Raw genomic sequence first — 15,997 nt, 5'->3', positions numbered from 1 at the left:
CGCAAGTTCTACGTTAAATTAGTTCGTAAGTTAAACGAAAACGGTTGGTCAAATCAACTTGAATTCCATAACTTTTGGTTGGCATGGTCTGTAGATCATGTGATTCAATTTTGGTGAAAATCGGAGACACGGCCTAGGACGAGTTCGATCAAATAGGTTTTTCGAAAAATTTAAAATAGCGCGAAAAAATTCATGACGGAAAATGACGTCATAGGGTGCGTTTGAATCGGACTGAGCCAAGGAATCAGAGGAAAAAAGAATTTTGATTGTAGCCCATTCGGTTCAAAAGTTATGATGATAAACATACGTGAACGTTTGGACAAGTGGTGGCGCTAGAGAGTTTGATTTTGAGACTTCATGTTTGGTGTGATTAATGTTAATACTGGCCTCTATCATTGTGCCAAATTATACAACTTTCCCGTATACGCCTATATGGGCTGCCATTCAAATCTGGCGGAAGAAACGGAAGAAGAAGAATAATAAATATAGCTGCAAGCAGCAATTAAGGGGCCAAGCACTTTTGGCCATAAGGTGGCGCTGCTCCAGACGTTTTTGAGTACTTTCAGGGCATGGGGTTGAAGATGCATCCCATGTTTTGTAATGATATGTGAATGTGTTGGTAAAATATAGCATTTTTGGCCAAAAATCGAAATGGGCGACGCCCAAAATGGCTGACCTGTGAAAATCAGACATCATTCGACTCGGCATGCTCTGCCGGATGTAATGAGACCAGTTTCATGAGTTTCGGACGAAAGGTTGAGACGTTATAAGCCAAAAAGCAAGTTTTTAGTATCTCCGGACCACTAGGGGGCAGTGCGCCGAAACTCCGCAATTAACCTTAGATCCTAGTTGTCATAACACTCACCAAGTTTGGTGTAAATCGGTGAATGCATTACAGAGATATCGCCTCAAGTCCATTTTTGCAAGTTCTACGTTAAATTAGTTCGTAAGTTAAACGAAAACGGTTGGTCTAATCAACTTGAATTCCATAACTTTTGGTTGGCATGGTCTGTAGATCATGTGATTCAATTTGGGTGAAAATCGGAGACACGGCCTAGGACGAGTTCGATCAAATAGGTTTTTCGAAAAATTTAAAATAGCGCGAAAAAATTCATGACGGAAAATGACGTCATAGGGTGGGTTTGAATCGGACTGAGCCAAGGAATCAGAGGAAAAAAGAATTTTGATTGTAGCCCATTCGGTTCAAAAGTTATGATGATAAACGTATGTGAAAGTTTGGACAAGTGGTGGCGCTAGAGAGTTTGATTTTGAGACTTCATAATTGGCCTGATTAATGTTAATACTGGCCTCTATCATTGTGCCAAATTATACAACTTTCCCGCATACGCCTATATGGGCTGCCATTCAAATCCGGCGGAAGAAACGGAAGAAGAATAATAATAATAATAATAATAAGAACACTAACGAAAGCAATAGGTGCCTACGCACCTACGGTGCTTGGCCCCTAATAATAATAATAATAATAATAATAAGAACACTAACGAAAGCAATAGGTGCCTACGCACCTACGGTGCTTGGCCCCTAATAAAGCAAATGGTTTATTTTGTCAGTGGTTTTCTGTCCTCTGAATGAACTGGGTCTCGTCATCTGTGTTTAGGCAGAGCCTGATTTGGTGCAAGTTGGCCCTAAATTGCTGTCAAATAACCTTTTTTATTTATTTATTTATTTGAATTGTTTTTGAAGCATCAACAAGATACTTTTACCCTTTAAATTTTAGGGATTACTCTTTGACTACCAACTTAAAACAATACACATATAACAATTAAAATGTAAATAATACTGAATTAATTACATTTATTTTACATAGCTGTGTAAAATAAGCATGGTATTTTACATAATAAAGCATGGTATTTTACATAGCTCATTAAATTCAAAATATTTTGAATAATATAATATAATAAAATATAATATAATATAATATAATATAAAATGATATAAAATAACAATATAAAGCAATATAATATAATATAATATAATATAATATATAAGAATATAAAATAAAAGAATATAATATAATATAATAATATAATATAAAATAATATAAAATAACATAATATAATATAATATAATATAATATAATATAATATAATATAATATAATATAATATAATATAATATAAAATGATATAAAATAACAATATAAAACAATATAATATAATATAATATAATATAAAATGATATAAAATAACAATATAAAACAATATAATATAATATAATATAATATAATATAATAATATAATTTAAAATAACAATATAAAACAATATAATATAATATAATATAATATAATATAAAATAATATAATATATAAGAATATAAAATAAAAGAATATAATATAATATAATATAATATAATATAATAATATAAAATAAAAGAATATAATATAATATAATATAATATAATATAATATAATATAATATAAAATGATATAAAATAACAATATAAAACAATATAATATAATATAATATAATATAATATAATATAATATGATACAATATAATATAATATAATATAATATAATATAATATCAAATATTATAATATATAAGAATATAAAATAAAAGAATATAATATAATATAATATAATATAATATAATATAATATAATATAATATAATATAATATAATATAATATAATATAATATAATATAATATAATTTTGTAATAGATTGTATTTTTGACCAATAATTATGTTAAATCTGCATTTTTAAGACTGCATCATTCTAATGTGTTTATATTTTATAATCTTTCTATGTTGAATCATTGTATTTTATTGCATGCTTGATTTCTCTGTTGTTGTAGCACTTTGGGTTTCAGAAAAGCTCAATATAAATAAAATGCTTTATTATTATTATTATTATTATTGTTATTATTAATAATTAATTACAGTAACATTTTAATTGGTAGAAATGCATTTCCCTTATGATTCATATTTTTCTGCTATTTACAGTGTGTTTCATTTTTTATTTATTGCTTTTATAGAATTTATTGTTTAATATGAAGCAACTGTTTACAATTCAGTCAGTATTTTTAATAAATAATGTTAAATGTCTACAGTTTGCATGAGGGCTATTTCGCAATTGTTTTGATATGTGTTGTACAGATTATATTATGATAATCATTGCACTTATTCTCCCAAATGTGATCTCCTCACATGATAACATTGCAGGTTTCAACGTCTTTCACTTGGCTGCTGTAAGCCAGGGACATGAAATTATTTAATAACATGAGTGTAAATGATTTTTCATTCATGGTACTTACATTTCTTTTGGCAACCTAGATGAGGAGCCTGTGTTAAAGTACACATGAAATCAAAACCAAGCATATTGATTTTGTTAGCTTGCATTGCTAGTTTTAGGGGAACAAATGATCTGTGCATGTCATTAAGAAAGAAAACGTGTTTGCCCTTTGTAATCTTTTATTAAAATCTAAAAATGCACTTCCTGTTTGCTTTCAGTTCAATTCTCAGATTAAGTTTGACTGAGGTAGTAGGCGTGGCTAACATATTTGACCACGCCCCTTCAACTGTCTGTTAGGCTGTAATGACTGTAATGACTCTCCCCAAACACTCTTTCTGAATGAAACTTTAACACATCCAATCAGCTCGCAGTAGAAAAACAAGCCACGCCCTCTGTTTTCTCATTTAATATTTCTCGTTTCTCTAGGAACTGCATCACAATACAAAAAAAAAAAAAGCACAGCTTCAAGTTGATGTTAACTTCAAGGTTAGTAATCTGTTTTGCATGTCTGAGACCTTGATTGTCTATCAAGTATCTTTCAACAGGACCTGAAAGACAACATGCTTTTACTGGATTATAGTGTGAGAGAGACTCACCCGCGTCAACTTGTTTGGCGAATCCTTTCCTCTTTCCTTCAGAGAGTTGAGGATCTTGGTTGAGGGAACGTGCCACTTTGCCTCTGTGAAAACACCAGAATAAAAGATGAGCAGAGATGTACAGATCATCTCACTATGGCAAACACAAGAGCTAGAGCACCATTTTAGATCAGAAATTAATGAAGTGATGACATTTAAAAAAGTAAATATAATAAAGGCTGTATGACTTGGAGGATAAATAATTAAAATAGACTTTTAAAGGGCACCTATGATGAAAATCCTCTTCTGTAAGCTGTTTGGACAGAACTGTGTGCAGGTATAGTGTGTTCACACAGTCATACAAGAGTGATAGAAACACAATGGGCTCTATTTTAATGATCTAGACGCAAAGTCTAAAGCAGTGGTTCTCAAACATTTTTCATCAAGTACCACCTTAGAAAAAAACTGTCTCTCCAAGTACCACCAAAATGAGCAGCATTGAAATACAGTAGCGTAGTAGGCCCAGTAAAGCAGCTACAACTCTGCACAGTTAAATAACCTGGCAGATTACCTCAGAAATATAGCCTATATAAAATATATGTCATATTTTATACATAATTTTTAATAAATTTTCATTCCTCCGTGTACCATTAGAAGGAAGCCCTCGTACCACTAGTACCACTAGTAACCACAGTTTGAGAACCACTGGTCTAAAGCACATGACACAAAAGCATTAACGCTGTTTCTGAATCCACTTTTGCTATTTTAAGGATGGAAAAACACAGTCTGCGTCCCGGCAAATTGTCTAACAGGGTTGTGCTTATTCTCCGAATGAGTTCTTGGTGTGTTTTGAGCCTAACGTGCATTAAACCAATCAGAGTCTCATCTCCCATTCCCTTTAAGAGTCAGTTGCGTCGCGCCATGGCGCATTTGCTGTTTACATGACGGACTTTGTCAGAGGAAAAGCTAAACGCTTCACTAGAGTGAAAACAGTTAAACAGAGCACCTGCAGCGTGAGGATAAAGAATGAGCCTCCTCCATTCAGCCTCTTTAACTTACTCCACTGAAGTCATCCATTAGCCGACATATTTAATTTAGTTTAGATTCGTTTTAAAACTATTTCTAAAATCAGTTCTAATTTTTTAAGAAACGAATAAAGGAACAATAATGATGAAGTGTGCTCAAACAACTGAGTTATATCCAAACGCACGTCCCGTTCTTATGCCCCATATGGTGATGCAGACGTCTCCAAAACCCGCCAAATGCACAAATCTAATAATCCTAATATTTGTAACTCTTTAATCCTTAATTTTTTTTTCATATGTAAAGATGTGTGTATTGCTGTACGTTATGTGTGTATTAAGCGTTTGGACCGGCATAAGCGCATAACTAACGCACTCTGCGCCGGACTTTATCACGTGTTTGGAATGTAAATGCGCATTCGGTGTGATCGTCTCCTTAGGTTGTAGTCTTAAAAAACAGCAATACTTTCTTAGCATATTAGACCTACCGCTTTCTGTCCGACATTGGTGAAGTATTTTGTTGTCCATTGTTCCTTAAACACACGACATTCAGAGTCAATTTTTTTTTGCCTGACTCATTTTCAGTCATTAACGGTTGTGTGCATTTTAATATCCGAGAGTGTGTTCTTATTATACTGGTTGCGCTAATTGTACCGTGTGCAATACTGCCATCAAATGGCGTTCACTTGTATTGCATCAATAATTTACTAGTTCTGAAACCAAACCGTCACTTAGAAGCAGCATTACTCACTCGCGGGTCGGGCCGCATTTGGCCCGCAGGCTGTAGTTTGCCCACTTCTGCTCAATATTAACGCGTATAATCAAATCATCAAGACAGGATATGGGCAAAGCAATTGAGAGTAAAGATCTGTTAAGCTCTCTGTGATCATCAGCACCTCAAGAATGAGTTTTACAAGTTTTAAACAGTTCATGTTTGTAATAAAGACAATAAAATCATTGTAATTCATCACCACAGCTGCATGTCAGTACAATTATAAAAGACGATGCTTCAATTCTGTTTATTTTGTACATTAACATAACAGATATCCATACAGCAGTGGATACTAATGCGTATGCTTTAACATTTGTCATGCAGAAACCATGCAGTGTGTGTGTGTGTGTGTGTGTGTGTGTGTGTGCGTGTGTAAACTTTACAATGACATTGTGTGCGATCCATCATTGCAGAAAGATGTATTTGTGGATGTGTGCATGAGAGTGTGTATATGTCTCTTTCTGTCTTTGTATGTGAGGTTTGTGTTCGCGTGTTAAGTGTGTGTCACCTGCGGAGCGTGTTCTCTCCAGTGTGGGCTCTCTCTCCCTTAGCATCTCTCCATCTCCCATCATGCCCTGGGCTTCAGCTGAGCGCTCGTGGAGAACAGGAGACGGACACCTGTGGAGGAGACGCACATCAGAAATACACAACTATCTTCACACAGAACGCGGGTGTGTATGTGTATGTACACTCACCGGCCACTTTATTAGGTACACCCTACCAGTACCAAGTTGAAGCCATTTTGCCTTCAAAACTGCCTTAATCCTTCGTGGCATAGATTCAACAAGGTACTGGAAGTATTCCTCAGAGATTTTGCTCCATATTGACATGATAGCATCACACAGTTGCTGCTGATTTGCCGGCTGCACATCCATAATGCGAATCTCCCGTTCCACCACATCCCGAAGGTGCTCTATTGGATTGAGATATGGTGACTGTGGAGGCCATTTGAGAACAGTGAACTCATTGTCATGTTCAAGAAACCAGTCTGAGATCATTTGAGCTTTATGGCATGGAGCGTTATCCTGCTGGAAGTAGCCATCAGAAGATGAGTACACTGTGGTCATAAAGGGATGGACATGGTCAGCAACAATACTCAGGTAGGCTGTGGCGTTGACACGATGCTCAATTGATACTAATGAGCCCAAAGTGTGCCAAGAAACCATCCCCCACACCATTACACCACCACCACCAGCCTGAATGATACAAGGCAGGATGGATCCATGCTTTCATGTTGTTGAGACCAAATTCTGACCCGACCATCCGAATGTGTCGGCAGAAATGGAGACTCATCAGAGCAGGCAACGTTTCTCCAATCTTCTATTGTCCAGTTTTGGTGAGGCTGTGTGAATTGTAGCCTCAGTTTCCTGTTCTTAGCTGACAGGAGCGGCACCCGGTGTGGTCTTCTGCTGCTGTAGCCCATCCGCCTCAAGGTTGGACGTGTTGTGTGTTCAGAGATGCTCTTCTGCAGACCTCGGTTGTATCGAGTGCTTATTTGAGTTACTGTTGCCTTTCTTTTAGCTGGAACCAGTCTGGCCATTCTCCGCTCACTGGATATTTCCTCTTTGTCAGATCATTCTCTGTAAACCCTAGAGATAGTTGTGCATGAAAATCCCAGTAGATCAGCAGTTTCTGAAATACTCAGACCATGATGCTCGGCTTGAACTGCAGCAGATTGTCTTGACCATGTCTACATGCCTAAATGCATTGAGTTGCTGCCATGTAATCGGCTGATTAAAAATGTGCATTAATCAGCAGTTGGACCTAATGAAGTGGCCGGTGATCGTTTGTTTTTTGTGTATGTGTGTTACCCATCGTATGGTGGATGCTGCTGGCTCCAGCTGGCGCTGCCGCAGGGTCCGGGATCACTGGAGGACGACTGGTTACTGGGTGAACTGCGGTAATGCTGAGACGCCTCTGTTTTGCTACACGACGACATCTGAGGGTTTTCTACATCCTGAACATTCCTGAACACACACAACACAAGACATGTGTGTCAAGTCAACACTGCGAGAGCAACAGATTTCAGACTGACAAGCGGTTCAAGACGTCTGCTCCCTACAGAGAGTGAGTGTTCAGAGAGACCTTCATGTGAAGATTGCATTTAAAATTCAATATGATCTCCTCTAGCATGATGACATTCTTGAATGATGAAATCTGACGCACATTTTTGCAAAGCACCATGGATAATTAGGCCATTGTGCACTGATAAATTAAGCATCAATCACTTTAATCCGACATAAAGGAGCACAGATTATGACGCTTCCCAATGAATTGAAACAATTGTTTGTTAAATCTGTTTTATATTTGCTGCTGGGTTTTCCATGGATACAGAAGATGACCCCGGTGTGAACATCTGCACATAAGAGGTTAAATAAATGCAATATAATGTGCTTTGAAAATCAACTGAAACTATTACAACCTGATTATGCATACAAAATAGACTGACTGATGCACACTATAAAATAACCGTACTCATGCTTACATTTATACACGCTGGAAAGAATTATGAATGCACATTACAACACTATTGATACATAATACAAATTGATGCACACTCAGACACTGTTTCTGATGCATACTACAAATCTGTAGTACAGTATTTGTTATTGAAGTATTCATGCACGCTACTAAACAGATGCATTCTAGAAAATAGTGTTACTGATGCATACTACAAAACTCTTGAACCATACTATAATATAGTGCTACTGATGTAAACTACCAACCAGCTTTATTGACGCTTACTATAAAATATACACGTTTTATTGATGCATACTAAAAATAAGTTAATGTTGCATACTTGATACACAAACAGTTAGCTGATGCATTAACAATCATTTACAGTACTGATGTATACATAAATGCATACTGCAAAATACCATTATTTAAGCATATATTTATGCATAGTATAACATATTTGATGCATTAATTATTAATGCGTACTACAAAATGTCATATAAAAATTGTATTGAAGCAGTTAGAGTACAGATGCATGCTACAAAATGTCCATACACACAATACATTTTGCATACATTAATGCATGGTATTGTGTAAATGGTGCATGCATTAATAAATACTACAGAATAGTTCTGTTCATGCATACATTAGTGCATACTTGAAAATAGTGGTGTTCATGCAAATATTTATGCAAATTACAAAGCATTATTAATGCATTAATTTCTAATGCATACTACAAAATATTATACATATTCCACAATAGTATACACATTTATTGAAGCACAGTTGAAAAGCCTTAAAGACGCATACTTGATGCACACATAAACAGTCTGCTGATGCATAAAAAAAAGCAGTGTACTGATGCATACTACAAAATACCACTATTTATGCATTTATTTATGCATGGTATTGTGTAATTGATGAATGCATTAATCCTTACTACAAAACAGTTTTACTGATGCAGACATTAATGCATACTTGAAAATGGTGCTGATGCAAATATTCATGCAAATTATTAAGAAATTCATTACTAATGCATACAACAAAATATTATACTTGTTTTATTAATGCACACTAGAAAAGACTTCTAGATGCATACTTGATGCACAGTCTGCTGATGTATCAAAAAGCAAAGCACTGGTGCATACTACAAAATACCAATATTTAAGCATACATTTATGTATAGTATAGCATATTTGATTTTACAAAATATTGTGCATACTACAAAATATGCAAAAGTTTTATTGATGCATACTAAAAAAGCCTTATAGATGCATACTTGATGCATGCGTTTATGCATACTACAAATTACTATTATTTATGCATACTATAAAATACTAGTATTTATGCATGCATTAATCCATACTTCTAAATAGATTACCGATGCATACATTAATGCATACTTGAAAATAGTGGTATTGATGCAAATATTGATGAAAATTACCATGCGTTACTAATGCATTCATTACTAATGCATTCTACAAAACACAAACTCCACAATATTATACATGTTTTATTGATGCATGCTAGAAAAGCGTTATAGATGCATACTTGATGCACATAAAAAGTTAGCTGATGCATTAACAAAGCAGTTAGAGTACTGAGGCATACATTGATGCATACTAAAAAATAGCATTATTTAAGCATACCTTTATGCATAGTATAGCATATTTGATGCATTCATTATTAATGCATACTACAAAATATGCAAAAATTGGATTGATGCATACCAGAAAAGCCTTAAAGATGCATACTTGATGCACACTACAAAATACCATTATTTACGCATACTACAAAATACCATTGTGTAATTGATGCATACATTAGTGCATACTTGAAAATAGTGGTATTGATGCAAATATTCATGCAAATTACAGTACGTTATTAATGCATTCATTACTAATGCATACTACAAAATATTATACAAACTGCTGCTTTTGAAACCGCATACTTCCATACTTCATAGTACGCTAAAATCAGTAAGCAAGCCGAGTAGTACATCCAAATTCATAGAATTCATAGAATACCCAGATGACTAACTACTTCCGGTGAGATTCTGAAGTGCGCAATCCATGCACACCGTGCTATCCCATTATGCCCGCGAGTGAAGCGCATTAACAAAGCAGTTAGAGTACTGAGGCATACATTGATGCATACTACAAAATAGCATTATTCAAGCATTCATTATTAATGCATACTACAAAATATGCACAAATTGGATTGATACATACCAGAAAAGCCTTAAAGATGCATACTTGATGCACACTACAAAATACCTTTATTTACGCATACTACAAAATACCATTGTGTAATTGATGCATACATTAGTGCATACTTGAAAATCCAAATTCATAGAACTCATAGAACACCCGGATGAATTACTACTTCCGGTGAGATTCTGAAGTGCGCATTCCATGTACGCCGTGCTATCCCATTATGCCCGCGAATGAAGCGACGCGACTGACGCAAGTAGGTCATGTGATCAGGACAAAATGGCGAATGTAGTATGTCAAATTCTATTCATACTTCTCACATTCATACTGTATAGAATGTACTTTTCTAGCGACCGAGTAGTACTGAAAATCAAATGCGGTACCTTCTGACTAGTAGTTTCGGACACAGCCAATGTTTTATTGATGCAAACTAGAAAAGCCATATAGATGCAAACTTGACGCACACAAAAACAGTCTGCTGATGCATCAAAAAAGCAGTTAGAGTACTGATGCATACTACAAAATTCCATTATCTATACATACATTAATGCATGGTACTGTTTAATTGATGCATGCATTAATTTATACTACAAAAAAGATCTACTGATGCATACATTAATGCATACTTGAAAATAGTGGTGTTGATGCAAATATTGATGCAATTTACAATGCATTCATTACTAGTGCATACTACAAATTACCAATACTAAAAAAGATACTGATGCATTATTTTTGCAAACATTTATGCATATTTGCTACTTAAAACATAGTAAATGATGCATACATTAATCCATACAAAGGTATTATTAATGCACATATTTATGCATAGTACATATATTAATCCATATGTGCTATTAATGCATATATCAATGCACACTTGAAAATTGTGTTATTAATGCATATATTGCTGCATATTAGAAAGCGTATAGTGTCTGTTTTTCCTGTTATGGATGTCAATGGTTATCAGTTTCCAACACTCTTCAAAATATCTTCTTTTTTGTTTAACAGAAGTAAATAATTCTGGTTTGGAACAAGTCAAGAGTGAGAGAATGACAACAGAATTGTTGGGGGAACTATCCCTTTAATGATGCATAATAGTCACTAAACATAATACAGGTACTATTGCAATGTGTTATACAGAACACATCCGCAGCCCTCCACTAATGATGCCTCACTGAGAAACTGTCTACCAATGATCCAATCACACATGAAAGTATGAGCCATGAACACATGAACGCAGAGCTGTTCTGCTTCCTCTCGTCCGCCAGCTTAATGGGAACCAGCAGTGACTCTATAAGCATCTCATTCTCCACGCACGCATCTCATACACCTTCCAAAACCACAGACACAGAATGAGGGGGATTTCACCTCGTCTCCTATAACAGGCTGACGTCAGCCTCAATTCACAATGCGCAGAGCAGAATACACACACACTGCAGGGCTAGTGTATTTGTGCATCACGAACGCACCAGGCAAGATGCATACTAGAATAGAAAACATCACTATGATGACAGATGTACAGTTGAAGACTAATGATTAGCTAGATTTAAAATGATTCAATTATTAGAGATTTTAAAAGTTTAACAAGAAACTAGTATTCAGCTTAAAGCACGAGTTAAAGGCTTAATTAGGTTAATTAAGGAAAACCATTGGACAACAGAGGTTTGTTCTGTAGCCAATAAAAAAAAAAGCTCAAAGCGAATTTCACTTTGGCCAGATTTTGTTCGAAGTGAAGTTTATGTATGAACTAATTTCGAGAGGATCATGTGCTTATGGTTGCTTGCAGCCAGCCCCGCATTATTCAATTCATGATTCACCAATCAGATAATTCCAAGGACCCCTATAAATACCCCAAGTTCCATATAACAGCATCTTCGTTTTGAAGAATCCCCCTTCCACCCCTCCTCCTCCTTTTCTAGATGGGTGGCACGGTGGCCCAGCACTGTTGCCTTACAGCAAGAACGTCACTGGTTCTAGTCCTTACCAAGCCAGCTGACACTTCTGTGCGGATTTTACACGTTCTCTTCGTGCTCATGTGGGTTTCCACCGGATTTTCCCCTCCCACAGTCAAAAAAAAAAAAACATGCAACGCTAGTTAATTGACTAATCCTAGTTAATAAGACATGCTCCTACTTAATAGTTATCTCGTAAGAGCAATCACTAGGGTATATGCCGAAGTAAGCTAATAGGACTTTTTAATTTACCAGTAACCTGGGTTAACCGCTTCCAGTGAACTGTATGTCAATGTAAAAATCGGCGCGTTTAAGGTCTGTTTTCTTTAAAATTCAACAATCTCCACTGACTGAGTGATATCTGATATAAAGTGGGTCTCAGATTGTACAAGAAGCACTGCATTAAATTACATTTTTCCCTGTCATGTCTTTATAATATGAGCATTTATTTTACCCCAGTATATTCAATGGAGCAATATCCTGCAGATTCTGACTGGCGCGTTTGAGCTAACGGCTTTTTGACTTGTTTTACACTTGAGCAACTTAATGAATGCCAAAGTCCGTTTAACTGATTGTATTGTAATGACATTACAACATCGGTGCTGTAACAGGAACCGTATAAAATGGAAAAAAAACTCACAGTAACAAGTCACCGGAAGTTTATCCGTGCGGAAACAACACTGGCTCACCATATACCCTCTTTATATTCAATAGTTACTCCAGCAGGGCACTTCTCTAGATCTAGATCTTTTAGTCTTACAAACAAAAGCGAGCCCCTGGCTCGAGGATCTAATGAGCTCAGGGTTCTCTTCCAGGACAGCATGCCAAACAAGATTTATTGACCTTATTTTAAAATGCGGAAGTGCTCCTGTTTTCGCGATTGTCTTAGAACTTCCGTTTCAGTCGCCTATGGGAGAAATGACAAGGAATAATAAACGGCAAAAACGGTCAAACTACTTGCTCTACAAACAAATGTGTGCATGACTATACAGACCAAGTAGAATAATATAACAAGGAAATGTCAGTTTGCAACATCAAACAGCGAAACAAGCAGTTTTTAATGTTTAAAAATGAATGGAAGTGAATGAGACTGGAAGTCTCGTGCCAAAAAGATTCAAATGGCAGCGCCCGCTCGTCTGCGGAGAATAAGGTCAATAATCAATCATCAGCTAAGTGTGAACTCTTGAAACTACGTTCTTTCAGTTCTGTTTTTGATTTAGTTTGAAGCATACTGGGGCCCTAATATTGACCTCAGTAGTAAAAAAAAAGCGTGGCTGTTCACATGGCCAGTCAGAGCCCTGACTTAAACCCAATTGGGCATCTCTGAAGAGACCTAAAAATGGCTGTCCACCAACATTTACCATCCGACTTGATAGAACTAGAGAGGATCTGCAAGAAGGAAAGGACACTTCTACACAGCTTAAAGTGACATTTAAAGGCTTAACTAGGTTAATTAGGGTAACTAGGCAGGTTAGGGTAATTAGGCAAGTTATTGTATAACGATGGTTTGTTCTGTAGACTATTGATAAACAAATATCTTAAAGGGGCTATAAATTTTAAGCCTAAAATTTAAAAAATAAAAAACTGTTTTTATTCTTGCCAAAATAAAACAAATAAGACTTTCTCCAGAAGAAAAAATATTATCAGACATACTGTGAACATTTCCTTGCTCTGTTAAACATCATTTAGGAAGTATTTAAAAAAGAAAAAAAAATCAAAGGGGGCTAATAACTCTGACTTCAACTGTATACATTGTTTATTTATTTAGTTTTTTTGCCCCAATAGAATAAAAGCAGATTATTAGAATATTTTTACTAGATTTTATTCTTTAATAAATAAAAAAAAATTACCTAGTTAAGCCTTTAAGTGTCACTTTAAGTTGAATACTAGTATCATAAAAATAAAGTCAAATATTATTCATTGTCATCATGGCAAAGATAAAATAAATCAGTTATTAGACATGAGTTATTAAAACTATTATGATTAGAAATGTGTTGAAAAAATCTTCTCTCCATTAAGCAACACTTGGGACATATGTTTTAAAAGAATTACAATTTCTAATAATAATTAGAGTTAATAATTTTGTCTTCAGCTGTACCTGCCAAACACTTTAATGTCTGTAAATCCTTAGTAAAAACTGCAGGAGGTCTTTGCATGTGCAGACGTTGCCAGATCACTGTCGGGTGTTTGCTAAGGTGTTTTTAGTGATAGTTCTACTGCATTATGTCCAGTGGCATCACTGAAGCGCCGCACAGATTTCTCCACATGCGGTCTTGCAGAAGAGTCTGGAAAGGTCATCAACACCACGAGGGGCTTCCAAGTAAGAACAAATGACCACATTATAACAAACCGCATTTGATAGGTGTATCGCCTGCATACCAAACACAGAGAGCAGAATCGGTGAAGTTCTGGGTCAGTAAATATGCCAGGGGTGCTGGAAACACAACACAACACCAGCAGAAGCAGAACACACACTGTGCACAGATGCAGAAAGCATGCAGACGGACTTTTCCTAGTTATTTTTTCACTTACTGATCTATGGCTGCACATTACAGTTGAATTATTAGCCCCCTGAATTATTAGCCCGTTTATTTTTTCCCCCAATTTCTGTTTATTGGAGAGAAGATATTTTCAACACGTCTAAATATAATACTTTTAATAACTCATTTCTAATAACGGATTTATTTTATCTTTGTCATGATGACAGTAAATAATATTTGACAAAATATTTTTCAAGACACTTCTATACAGCTTAAAGTGACATTTAAAGGCTTAATTAGGTCAGGGTAATTAGGCAAGTTATCCTAAAATGGTTATTAAAAAAATGAAAAACTGCTTTCATTCTAGTTAAAATAAAACCATTTTTTTTCTTTCTCCAGAAGAAAAAATATTATCAAACATACTGTGAAAATTTCCTTGATTTGTTAAACATCATTTGAAAAAAAAAAAAAAAAAAAAAAATATATATATATATATATATATATATATATATATATATATATATATATATATATATATATATATATATATATATATATATATATATATATATCAAAGGGGGGCGAATTATTCTGACTTCAACTGTATATGGTTTCAGCATAAACATCACAATGTGCACAACCACAATACACACAATGCAAGATCTTCAATGTCAAGCAGGGATTATAGGTGACCAGCACAATTTGAAATGTATGTCATTTTTAGATTAATTACAAAGTTTAGCCATTGTGGAGTCCAAGTACCTGACTGTTACGGTTTTTATATAGGTGAGTTTAAAGCATACAAGAATTAAGGGAATTTTACCTTTAACAAAGATTAACTGCATTCAATTCATATGTTTTATGCAGATGCACTATATATATATATATATATATATATATATATATATATATATATATATATATATATACATACATATATATATATATATATATATATATATATATATATATATATATATACATATATATATATATACATATATATATACATGTATATATATACATATATATATATATATACACATATATATATATACACATATATATATATATATATATATATATATATATACATACATATATATACATATATATACATATATATACATATATATATATATATATATATATATATATATATATATATATATATATATATATACATATATATATATATATATATATATATATATATATATACATATATATATATATATATATATATATATATATATATATATATATATATA

At 34.2% G+C, this 15,997-nt stretch overlaps 1 protein-coding gene and 1 long non-coding RNA gene across 10 annotated transcripts in view; both read right to left on the bottom strand.

Annotated features, from left to right (window-relative positions):
* LOC147841212 (uncharacterized) overlaps positions 1 to 15,997 on the bottom strand; it is a 1,204,737-nt gene that overhangs the window by 617,185 nt on the left and 571,555 nt on the right. The window lies entirely within an intron of this gene.
* sipa1l2a (signal-induced proliferation-associated 1like 2, genome duplicate a) overlaps positions 1 to 15,997 on the bottom strand; it is a 288,056-nt gene that overhangs the window by 70,824 nt on the left and 201,235 nt on the right. For 8 of the 9 annotated variants that reach the window (XM_087279788.1, XM_087279790.1, XM_087279792.1 and 5 more), the window contains exons 13-15: positions 7,436 to 7,591; positions 6,133 to 6,242; positions 3,852 to 3,934 (exon numbers count right to left, since the gene is read on the bottom strand). In XM_087279788.1, coding sequence (XP_087135914.1) covers positions 3,852 to 3,934; positions 6,133 to 6,242; positions 7,436 to 7,591 — 349 coding nt within the window. Of the gene's footprint in view, positions 1 to 3,851; positions 3,935 to 6,132; positions 6,243 to 7,271; positions 7,592 to 15,997 lie in introns of all 9 variants that reach the window. The other variant, XR_015506408.1, reaches the window with a different exon arrangement.

This window comes from Danio rerio, chromosome 13, assembly GCF_052040795.2.
Source record: "Danio rerio strain M-AB ecotype USA chromosome 13, GRCz13ab, whole genome shotgun sequence".
Lineage (NCBI taxonomy): Eukaryota > Metazoa > Chordata > Actinopteri > Cypriniformes > Danionidae > Danio > Danio rerio.
Note: the sequence above shows the minus strand (reverse complement) of the source record. Positions and strands in the feature narration are given on the sequence as shown.